The sequence below is a fragment of the Scyliorhinus torazame genome, chromosome 15 (assembly GCF_047496885.1).
Source record: "Scyliorhinus torazame isolate Kashiwa2021f chromosome 15, sScyTor2.1, whole genome shotgun sequence".
Lineage (NCBI taxonomy): Eukaryota > Metazoa > Chordata > Chondrichthyes > Carcharhiniformes > Scyliorhinidae > Scyliorhinus > Scyliorhinus torazame.
This window is the reverse complement of record NC_092721.1, coordinates 184,287,397-184,299,707: the sequence shown is the minus strand read 5'-3', so window position 1 is coordinate 184,299,707 and position 12,311 is coordinate 184,287,397. Positions and strand designations below refer to the sequence as shown.

The following is a 12,311-nucleotide window of genomic DNA, read 5'->3' as shown; positions in this document are numbered from 1 at the left end:
TAATATGTGGCCTTGTTTAGGGGCTGTTAGTTTCAGAATTGGAGAGTTGCTTATGAAATTGGGTCGACGGGAACTATGAGGAACTCCTGGGTTAGGTTCTGTAAATACTCGGCAGGAACCCAAACATCTCAAAGGCATGCCCAGGAAATGTAAATGTTAGGAAAGAGTAGAAACATTGGCTTTTTCTCCTCCCGTGGCCAATTGTGATGCTACTTGTTTGAGCCTCGGACCTTTGGTCTGTGCGCCTCAGTAGCACGTCTTAGCAGCTTAAATCCATGTTTTTATATGTTTTGTTTTTAATGGCTGCAGCTTAGATATCCTTCTTGTTGTTTGAATTCAAACAACATGGGTTTAATTCCACCGATGGAGGTAATATGAAGCCTGTGACTATGAATATTTTTGTTGTTATTTGCTGCAGGGCTATGTTGCTGGTTTCTTAACTTTGGCAGATGATATCTGTTTTGCAACATAATAACTTGTTGCCAACCAACTGTCTAATGAGTGGGAAGTGACCTAAACGGAGTGCAGTCCAGTAACCTGGAAGAGGCTTTGATGCAATAGTTGGCCTTTTCATCAGTTTGGAAGACCACGTGTTGGATGCTTTAATTTCTCCAATGCCAGGAATATGAGTTGAGGCGGTTTCACTGGCAGCATTAAACTGTAAAATTTGAAGTGTTGTGTGGTGTGTTTTGATACAGCAGTGACATAAACTAGTTGCATCAATTTCAATAGTGCAGTATAGCTGAAGTTAAAGGTTACTTGGCTGATTGATGATAGAAATGGAATCAAATGGTGTTGTCTATTTGGTAGATGATTATTTTTGACTTGTTGAAGAAAGTGTTGTTTACAGAACCAACCTGCACTTTTACAGAAGGTTGCTTTCACTGCCCTATATCTGCTCTCAGTCCTCAGATGTAACAATGAAAGTCCTTTGTCTTTCAGTTTCAACCTCTGTCTTCAACACATTAATTGGAGCTTCTGATTCTCCCCATGTTAATGACATGACTGAGGGAGTGGAGACTTGTCTCTCCAATTTTGTAGCTGACACTCCGTTGTATGGATGGGGATAGAGCAGGAAGTTACACATGGATGTAGACAGATTGAGTAGGAAAACAAAAAAATCTACTTGGGTCTCGGACAAATCTGATCTTGTTCAATAATGAGATGCAAGGAGGAACAAAGAGATTTTGCTGCCCATGTTCATTAGGACAGGTGCGGAGCTGGATTTTGCAACCAATGTTGAATGAATGGCATCTGCTTTTGTTCTGCTTACATTTTATCATGGACTTTGGGGTTTTGGACACGTGGGATTAGATGTCATTTTGGCATAGCGCTCTCCTCCGAGGGGGGAGGTGGTGTAATGGTATTGTCACTGGACTAGTAATCCAGGGACCCAGCACAATGCTCTGGCAATCCGGGGTCAGATCCCACCATGGCAGATGGTGAAATTTGAATTCAATAAAAATAAATGTCCATTATCAATTATCGTAAAAACCCATCTCTTTCAGTAATGTCCTTTAGGGAAGGAAATCTGCCATCCTTACCTGGTCTGGCCTACATGTGGCTCCCGATCCACAGCAATGTGGTTGACCCTTAAATGCCCTCCCAAAATGGTCTGGCAAGCCACTCTGTTCAAGGTCAATTAAGATGCTGACCTTGCTAGTGGTGCCCACGAATGAAAACATTAAAAAACAAAAAAATAAAATAAAACTGGGATCTGGGTCCTGTGAGAACAGGATAAATATTTTTTTATCCCCATAAGTGATCAGATTGAAGAATTTTGACTGATACATGCAGAGTCTGAACCAGGAAGTGTAGGGTGGAATAGTAAATATCAAAATATGTCCATAAAGAGGCTTCAAGAAGTGAGGAAAATAAAGAAAGAAAGAAAATATTATTTGCATTGTGTATTTTCTTTAAGATCTTCAACATTAAAATATAAAGGATTGAGACTTGCAAAATCTAATTTTCAGTGAGAGGCTGTTTAGCAGTAATTAAGATACCACGCTGATTTTGTAAAAATGTACTCTTACCTGAATGGGTATCTATCACATGACAGTGGCAATATCATTGCGTTCCATGTTTTTAAATGCCAAGTCACTGGGTGAGATTCTGTTACAGTAACGCTTCTGGAAGGGCAGGGCAATTCGGTTAGCAGCTTCCTGGTTTCTTTGCTTAACTCCACGTGTATGGGCGCTGAAAGTTGAAGTCCGATAATGGTGACTACCAATGGTGTAATTTTTACCGTAAAATCTGGGACAAGGTTACGGCTTGCAGGTATATTGAAGAGGGAACCAAGTTAGCAGCGGAGTGTTACCTGATTTTTAAAATAAATTTAGAGTACCCAATTTTTTTTCCCAATTAAGGGGCAATTTTTTTTTACCATAGAATTTACAGTGCAGAAGGAGGCCATTCGGCCCATCGAGCCTGCACCGGCTCTTGGAAAGAGCATCCTACCCAAGGTCAACACCTCCACCCTATCCCCATAACCCAGTAACCCCACCCAGCACTAAGGGCAATTTTGGAGACTAAGGGCAATTTATCACGGCCAATCCACCTAACCTGCACATCTTTGGACTGTGGGAGGAAACCGGAGCACCCGGAGGAAACCCACGCACACACGGGGAGGACGTGCAGACTCCGCACAGACAGTGACCCAAGCCGGAATCGAACCTGGGACCCTGGAGCTGTGAAGCAATTGTGCTATCCACAATGCTACCGTGCTGCCCCAAATCTGTTTTACCGTGGCCAATTTACCTAACCTGCACATCTTTTTGGGTGTGGGGGTGAGACCCACGCAGACACGGGGAGAATGTGCAAACTCCACACAGGACAGTGACCTGGGGCCAGGATCGAACCCAGGTCCTCGGTGCCGTGAGGCAACAGTGCTAACCACTGCTCCACTGTGTTGCCCGAGTGTTACCTGGTTAATCTGAATTTTCAGAAACTGATTTTGAAATGTTAGATTTGAAAGATTGAGTTTATAATGATAATGGTGAGTAGTATAAATATGAAATTGGCAAGCTGTATTTTGAATGTTCTTGACAGTAGGTAAAAGATGATGATTAATGGACGCAGAAGACCAATATAACGGGTCTGCCTGTCTGTTGATTTCACTATGGCTAATGCATGCATCACACTTGAAATGCAATTTTCAACAGCAAATTGCAACTGAAGTGGTAGGTAGTATGCGGGTGACTGAGTCATAAATGAGAATGAAATGTACCAATCAAGAATTTGAAGCACTATATATCAAAGATTGCAGTCATCAAATGGATACCAATAGGGTTTTTAATTATAAAGAGATAAAATAATATAGATCATAGGAAAACAGTTCAGTATAACTATTTGCCTGTGTGTTTAAAATGTCGACAACTTTCTCTGTCAGAGGTGAGTTAGTCTAGGAGAAGCCTGGGGCTGCAATTCATGGCGTTTCACAGAGCTTTCATTAACTTTATTGAATGCAAAGGCTTGAAAAAGAAACAGACACATGTACCATCTCCCTCTCCTGTTTTTGCTATTCTTTTTGTTGGGGCTGTCACAAGTATAAAGGAAAACCCTGTAAATACTAAGATCAAACCTGACGCCAATGAAACACCTATACAGTTAAGAGGGGGGTGTTTTCGATATGGGGGGGGGGGTGGTTCTATCCCTACTATGGTTTGTAAATATATGGTCTTTTTGTAAACTTGGTAATAAAATCGTTAAAATATCAATAAAAATATTTTTGTTAAAAAGGAAAAGAAGCAGACCAACACCCAGAATATGTTATAAGAAAATGGTCAGTGCTGTGCAAATCCTAGAATCTAGATAAAAAAACCTCCCTTTAAAACAGAAGGAACACCACATTATTTTGGAATTTATGGGCACATACGACTTGCAGCTTGCAAATCTTTTCCCCCATTTGTCCTATGATGGATAAGGTCTAATAGCATGGGTGAACCAGGAAAGCCATTATAAGGATGTTAAGCGTATCTTTAAGATAAAAAGTGAAGTAGATAGCTATTTTAAAAAATAGTTGGAGGGAGAGAACAATCCCTCTTCTTGAGTTGTAGCATGGAAGGCTTATTTTATCGTTAGGTCACTGGAGATCAATTCAAACTATTATTTTTGAAGTGGGTACCTAAAACTGTAGGCAACATTCCAAAGCACAGTGATGTCGAGAAAATAGCTCAGCAAAGAGCAGCAATGAATGATTGTGGTCAAATTGCTGCAAAAATGGATGAAAGAGAATATGTTCAAATATTTACAAAGTGAGATAATAACTTAAATTCCATAATTAGAGGGTGTTGAGCTCAACTAAAACTAGGGTTTAGAAAGAATTTATTTATTTCCAACATTAACTATTTATCTGATCTTGGCTCTTGAAAATAGTTCGTTGTTTCAAAGTTCTTGTTTTTAAAAAAAAAGAAGCTTTATAGAGCTTGAAGAATGGTACTGACGGTTCTAAATGATCAAAACAGCACAAGCAACAAATTGTTTAGTCGAAGGAGCAGGCAGTTGGCTTTTGTTTACTCTACTTATCAGCATAAAATGGTGCTCAGACTTTGTTGCTTCTGCCTTATCCCTTCTTCTGTTTCATTAGTTTTCGTAAGGAACAAACATAACATAAAATAAAATAACTGTTAGGGTATTATGCACCAGCTCAACAGCAGCAACTCTGAACAATTGGCAATATTATTTTTGACACATAAGTAGGCATCTGCTTGTGGGGGGCGGGGGGAAACTGGGGAGGTAGATATACATTTGCGTGCCGGAGAAACAATTACAGGGGGCAATACGCGAGTGGGTCTGGTGCTGGCGTTGTCACTTGCTCCTCCTGGATGGATTTCGCTGCCGTTGGCGTCTCGCGTTCACCTCTGCTTCAGCCGTTCGTCCCATCTTTCACTCTGATTTTCCTTGTTCTCCGTCCTTGTAGATGCCAAATTTGTTATGGTTTTCCGTGCCCTCCTTCCGGCTATCATTCCCATGCCCCCCCCCCCCCCCCCAACACCCCTGGTTCCCCTCTATTATTCCCTGTCTCCTCACTCTTTCCCCTTCCCCTCCCCTTCTCCTGTGGTTCGCCGTCGTCTGACTCTCGCATGGCGAATTTGATTTTCTCCATTTGGAGAGATTCTGAGAGGTTGGACAGCCAGTCTGCAGCTTTGGGTGGTGCTGCTGACCGCCAGCCAAACAGGATTCTACGGCGGGCGAACAGGGAGGCAAAGGCAAGGGCGCAGCCCCCCCCCCCCCCCCAGGAATAGAACTGGCTGGTCTGTTACCCCGAAGACTTTCGGGCATGGCTCCACCCTCATCCCCACCACCTTGGACATTGCCTCGAAGAAGGCTGTCCAGTACCCCACAAGTCTGGGGCAAGACCAGAGCATGTGGGCGTGGTTGGCCGGGCTCCTTGGCACCGTTTGCATCTATCCTCCACCTCTGGGAAGAACCTACTCATACGGGTTCTTGTTAAGTGGGCTCTATGTACCACTTTTAGTTGCGTCAAGCTGAGCCTTGTGCACGTGGAGGTGGAGTTGACCCAATGTAGTGCTTCGCTCCAGAGTCCCCACCCTATTTCAATCCCCAGGTCTTCCTCCCCTTTCTTTCTTGTTGCACCAGTGCACTGTCGGCCCTTTCTACCAGTCAGTCATACATGTCGCTACAGTTCCCTTTATCTAAGATGCTTGCGTCCAGTAACTCTCTCAGTAATGCCTGTTGCGGCGGTTGTGGGCACGCCCATGTCTCCTTTCGTAGGAAGTTTTTGAGTTGCAGGTACCTTAGCTTGTTCCCCCTGGCTAGCTGGAATTTCTCTGTCAGTTCGTCCAGTGTTGTGATCCTGCCGTCAGTGTATCGGTCCCTGACAGTCAGTGCCCCTCCATCCTGTCCCCACTTTTTAAAGGTGGCGTCAGTCAGCGCTGGTGTGAACCTATGGTTGTTGCAGATGGGAGCTTTGTCCGACATTTTGGTCAGGCCAAATTGCTGCTGTAGTTGGTTCTAGGACTGGAGGGTGGCTATCACCATCAGGCTGCTGGAGTATTTTTTGGATAGGGCCCCGGAGGCAGGTTTCTTCTCTCTCTCTTCTCTCTCTCTCTCTCTCTCTCTCTCTCTCTCTCTCTCTCTCTCTCTCTCTCTCTCTCTCTCTCTCTCTCTCCCTCTCTCTCTCTTCCCCCCCCCCCGGGTGTACCGGGAAGATCTCGCTTTTGCTCATGTTGAGATTATAGCCCGAGAAGGCACCAAACTCTTTCAGGAGTGCGATGATTCCGTCCATGCTGCTTTGTGGGTCCGAAATGTAAAGAAGCAGGTCATCTGCATAGTGAGAGACTCTGCTCTCTGCCGCCCCTTTGGGTCCCCCTCCAGCTTTTTGCTGCTCTGAGCGCAATTGCTAGTGGCTCGATCGCTAGAGCGAACAGCAGCGGGGACAGTGGGCATCCTTGTCTGGTGCCCCTGTGCAGCTGGAAGTATCGGGAGTTGGTGTTGTTGGTCCATGCACTCACCATGGGAGCGTTGTATAGGAGTTTTACCCAGGAGGTGAACCCTGTTCCAAGCCTGAACCGCTCCAGTACCTCTGAGGTATTTCCATTTGACCCTATCGAAGGCCTTTTCTGTGTCTAGGGAAACGACCACCTCTGGTGTTCTCTCCCCGGATGATAATGACCGGATGGGGTCATTATCACATTTAGCAGACGACTGATGTTCGAGGTTAGCTGCCTACCTTTGACCGCCTGGTCCTCTGTGACCACCTCTGGTACGCAGTCTTCTAGCCTTTTGGCTAGGATTTTGGCCAGTATTTTGGCATCTGCGTTCAGCAGTTAGATGGGTAGAGTCAATTGTAAACAATGCGATAACAGGACACTTCGAGAATATCAATAGACTAAGTCAACGTGGATTTATGAAAGGGAAACAATGTTTGACAAACCTACTGCAGTTTTTTGCAGATGTAACTAGTAGAATAGATGCGGGAGAACCAATAGATGTAGTGTATTTGGATTTTCGGAAAGCATCCGCTAAAGTCCCACAGGTTAGTGTGCAAAATTAAAACACGTGGGATTGTGGTGATACATTGTGATGGATTGAGAATTGATTAGCCGGCAGGAATCAGAAAGTAAGAATAAATGGGTATTTATCAGAGCGGCAGGCAGTGACTAGTGGGGTACAACAGGGATCAGTGCTTGGGCCCTAGCAATTCACAATATATATCAGCTATTTGGATGAGGGAATCAAATCAAATACTTCCAAGTTTGCTAACGACACAAAACCAGGTGGAATTGGTGAGTGGCGAGGAGGAAGTAAAGAGGCTAGGATTTTGGCCAGTATTTTGGCATCTGCGTTCAGCAGTGAGATGGGTCTGTATGACCCACATTCCGTTGGGTCTTTATCTTGGGTTTCAATGAGATTGAGCCCTGTGCCAGCTTGGGTGGCAGGTGCAGTCGCAAATGTTTTGTAGAAGCCCTGCCGGGAACCCGTCTGGTCCCGGCGCCTTCCCCGCCTGCATGGAGCTAATGCTGTCCATGATCTCTCCCAGTGCTAGTGGTGCTTCCAGGCCCTGTTTTCTGCCCTCTCCCACGACTGGTATTCCAGTCCATCAAGGAACCGTTTCATCCCGGATTCCCCCATTGGGCGCTCTGCGGTGTACAGCCCTTGATAGAAGGCCTTGAAGATTTTGTTGATCTTTTCTGGTTCTGTTTCTAATGTGCCTCTGTATCCCTGATTTGTGCAATTTCTCTGGTGTCTGCCTGCTTTCTCAGCTGGTGTTTGTATAGGATCCCACGTGCCTGGCAGAGTTGGCGCACTGCTTTCATGGTGGAGAGCAGGTCAAAGTTCCTTTGTAGCTCTTTCCTGTCCACCAGGAGCTTTACGGTCAGGGCCTCGGAGTATTTTTACGGTCTGCCTCCAGTATGGAGTCAACCAGCTGCTGCCTAGCTGCCCTTTCCTCCCTATCACTTTGCGCTTTGAAAGCGATAATTTCCCCTCTTACTACGGCCTTTAGTGCTTCCCAGAACGTGGAGGGTGAGACCTCCCCGTTCTGGTTGTTCTCCGTGTACTCGGCGATGGCCTGCGATATCTTTTCGTTGAAGGCCTTGACAGCTAGTAGGGCGATGTCCAACCTCCATGTGGGCGTTGGTCCCTGCCCGTCTCCAGCCTCAACATATGACATAGGAGCAGAATTAGGCCACTCGGCCCATCGAGTCTGCTCCACCATTCAATCATGGTTGATATTTTTCTCATCCCCATTCTCCTGCCTTCTCCCCATAAACCCCTGATCCCCTTATTAATCAAGAACCTATCTATCTCTGTCTTAAAGTCACGTCCATGTAGTGTGGAGCGTGGTCGGATATCACAATTGCGGAGTATTCCACTTTGCCTATCCCCGGAAGCACCGTTTTCCCCACCACAAAGAAGTCATGAAGCTCCCGTCGTCCCAGTTGGGCGGGTGCACATTAACTAGTACTACCGGTGCCCCAACCAGGGCCCTGCTGACCATGATGTACCATCCCCCTGGGTCCGTAACCGTCTTTGTCGCTCTAAACATCATCGTCTTGCTGATCAGTATTGCCACCCCGCTGGCCCTCGTCCCATAGCAAGAATGGTAGGTCTGCCCCACGCAGTCGGTCCTGTCCTCTTAGGTGTGTCTCTTGGAGGATGTCGGCCTTCATATTTCTAAGGTGGGTGAGGACCCTGAATCTTTTCACTGGGCCGTTGAGTCGCCTTACGTTTCAGGTGACTATCCTGGTGGGGGGGGCTTCTGTCCCCTCGCTCCTGTGGGATTAACCATACTTAACTGGTGGATGCGCCCCTGCCCTCCGGGGTTTCCCTTTATTAGGGAGCTGCCCAGGATGGCCGCTGTCACTGCTCTCTCCATGAGGTCGGGCCTCTGTGCTCCGGGGTTTCCCTTTGCCCAGGGGGCACCTGACATGGCCGTCCACTGTGTCCGCCACGCGGGGAGTCCCCTGAACTCTGGAGTCTCCCTTCGCCCAGAGACCGTACTGGATCGATGTTTGCAACGACTCCTTGTATCCGAGCCCTTGATTTGTGGCACTTTCTAGCCCTGTGGTTATTCCCTTTCTAGCCTTGTTTGTCCCTCCTTCCCTTACCCCCCTCTCCCAGATACCCCTCTTTTGTTCCTCTTTCCCCTGTACCTATCCCTGTTTTCTCTCCCGCCCCAATTGCGTGCCCCCGGCGCTAGCTTTCCTGCTAGTGCAGTGGCCCCCCCTCTCGGGAGTTACTGTCTCGCTTCTCCCTTGCCCGACTTCTGCCGTTTTCTGCCCGCTTTTCCCCCATCCTACCCTGCACTCCTCTCGCTTGTTCTCCCTTCTGCGCTATTCTTGTTCCCTCGTGCTGGGGCCTGGTCTCCCACCTGAAGCGGTCTCTCGGGTAGTGGTTTGTTTTTTGTTCAGGGTGCGCTTGCCATGGGGGGTGGGGTGGGGTGGGGGGGGGGCTGGCATTGCCCCTTCACCCCTGTCGGCGTTGGTGTGCTGTTGGCCCTTGCCAGGGGCCCCTTATTTCTACCGCTGTTGGTTTTCCAGCCCATGTTCCTCAACAAACTTGTTTGCTTCGGCGGGGGCTGAGAAGAAATACTCTGTTTCTTGGTCTGTGGTCTGTGACCCAGAGTTTCGCTGGGTACAGCATACCAAAACGCACTTCGCTCTTGTGAAGAGCTGCTTTGAATTCGGCCTGTCTCCTGGCTAGATCTGCCCCAATGTCCTCGTAGACTCTAATGAAGTGTCCTTCAGATTTGCAGGTTCTGTTTTGCCTGGCCCAGCGCAGAATTGTTTCCCTGTCTTGGTACCGGTGCAGTTTAGCTATAACTGCCCTTGGTTGATCCCCTGCCTTGGGCTTTGGGCGCAGTGACCGATGTGCTCCCTCCATTTCTGGTGGGTTGGGGAAAGTTTTCCTCCCCACTAAGTTGCCCAGCATCTCGGCCATGTATGCCGTGGGGTTTCTACCCTCTATCCCCTCTGATAGGCCCACTATCCTAACATTTTGCCTTCTCGAACTGTTTTCCTGATCATCCACTCTGCCCTTCAGGCTCCCCTGCGTCACTGCCACCTTCTCCAGGGCCGTGATCCGGTCGCTCATGTCAGTCGCGGCTTTTTCCAGCTCTTTATTGGTTGCCTCTTGGGCTTCCAATTTCTCCTCTTGGGCTTCCAGTTTCTCCTCTGCTCTGCCCAGGGCCTGCTGCACCTCCGCCAGGGCCTTGGCCATTGCTGCCTGCACTGTGGCTTCCATGTCTGCTCTGGTCTCTGCTTTGTTTTCCTGCTGATGTTCCCTCAGTGCCTAGGCAAAGGCTTCCTTCCAGTTCCAGTTCCCTCCTGGCCCAAGGGAAAAGTGCTCCTGTCCACCCAGCTCTTTTTGTTTCGGCGAACTTTCCGTTCCGCCGCTTTGTGCGCCGGTTGGCTCGTCTGAGCTGGCTTGCCCACGGCCCCTTCAGCTTGTGGTGCCCTTTCTCCCTCTGCTTTGGCTCCCTTCTGGCATTTTTTTCTCTCTCTCTCTTTTTTTTCCCCCATTCCCCCTTTTCTCTTTTTCCCCCTTCCCCCCTCTTTTCTTCCCCCCTCCCTTCTCTCCTTTAACCCTTTTTCCCCCCCCTTAAACCTCTTTTTCAAAAAAGTTTTTTTAAAAAAGGTTCTTTCTCTTTAAGAATCTTTTTCAAAAAGTTTTTTTAAATATTAAAAAAAGGGGTAGTTCTTTTTTTCACCCATACACCGGGTGATCAGGAGGGTCGAGAGAGAGAGAGAGAGGCTTCTGGTCAGGTCGGGAGTCCTCCTTTGTTCCGCCGCCTGCCTCGTGGTCGCCGCTGTGTGTGTGGGGGGGGCGGGGGGTGTGGGGTGGTCGGGTCCGTCTGGCTCGTCGTGTCCTGCGTTCTCCTGCCGTGAAGGTGGGGGAGGTGGTTCGGTCCCTGCCGCTGGCTCGGTCCCCCCCTGTGGAATGGGTCTGACTGCTGGAGGAGCTCTGTTGCCCATGGCCACTCTCCTCCCCTGCTGTAAGCCAAAAGCAGTTTCATTAGTTTAAAAAACAAATTGGCAGATGGCATTTGTATTCATATTGGTTTAAATAGAGGTTCTTTCAACTTCTCGAAACACCTTCTGGGGCAATCGGCATGTGACCGCATTGATCAGGTGGGCCGAGTGAGTCCATCGCCCACTCAGTAAGGTTCCCCACTGGCCCAAGATTCCTGCTAAGTGCTGGGTTGAGTCGGTATGAGTTGGGGTAACAGAAATGAAGACCTATAATGAATCTGTGTTTAGGGTTAATCGGAAAAAAAACCTGCGATTTGAAAAATTCCTTCAAACTACAATCATTTGTTGGTCAGGTTGGCTACCAGTGGTGCTGTCAAGTTGGCCACTCAGTGTTGTGATCACACTGCTGAGCTGGGGCATTTAATGTGTGCCAAAGAATTGCAGCACCAACACAACGCGTTGTGCCCATTGCCAGATATTCTATCATTTCTGACCATTTGTTCGAAGGATAAGTCTACTACTAAAAAATATTTAACTTTCTGGATTTAAGTGAATATGATTTCTGATGGGGTTATTATAGTTTTTATTTTTTGGGGAGGGGGGGGCGGACCTATTATTGGAATAAGATTACATCAATGTAGAAATGAAATGAAATGAAAATTGCTTATTGGCACAAGTAGGCTTCAAATGAAGTTACTGTGAAAAGCCCCTAGTCGCCATATTCCGGCACCTGTTCGGGGAGGCTGGTATGGGAATTGAACCATGCTGCTGGCCTGCCTTGGTCTGCTTTCAAAGCCAGCGATTTAGCCCTGTGCTAAATGAAATGAAAATTGCTTATTGTCACAAGTAGGCTTCAAGTGAAGTTACTGTGGAAAAAAAACAGCCCCTGTAACAGTGGTAGATGCAGCACTGCCTCTTTCCTGTTCCCCAAAGCCATAACACTTTCCGTGTAGAATCTTTCAAATAAAACCCCCCACATATTTTATTATCAATATTAAGTGTCCTGGAGATCACTTTCATTTTAGAAGGGTAAAGGATGAAGCGTAAGGATTTATGTTTGGATAATTTCTACCTTGCTCTTCAGTATTACAGATTCTTCTGCTTTAACTTGGGAAATTGAGGGATTTTAAACGATTGAGTCACCTTTCTATTTTATTTCATCTTAGCTTGCCTTCACCCGAGATGGACTCTGTGGACTTTGGAATGAAATGGTCAAAGATGGTGAAATTGTTTATGCTGGCCCTGAAGCAATGCAAAATCTCAATGACTCATTAACATCGAAAGGTAAGAATTTAAGTGCATTGTAAAACTAATATCCTTCAAATTACTGCTCATGGTATCATGCTTCGCGATTTTCAATTTTCTTTCCTCCACAGA

At 47.0% G+C, this 12,311-nt stretch overlaps 1 protein-coding gene across 13 annotated transcripts in view; it reads left to right on the top strand.

The window, feature by feature from the left end:
- herc2 (HECT and RLD domain containing E3 ubiquitin protein ligase 2) overlaps positions 1–12,311 on the top strand; it is a 344,572-nt gene that overhangs the window by 16,113 nt on the left and 316,148 nt on the right. For all 13 annotated transcript variants that reach the window (XM_072477237.1, XM_072477227.1, XM_072477236.1 and 10 more), the window contains exon 2: positions 12,101–12,218. In XM_072477237.1, coding sequence (XP_072333338.1) covers positions 12,101–12,218 — 118 coding nt within the window. The remainder of the gene's footprint in view (positions 1–12,100; positions 12,219–12,311) is intronic.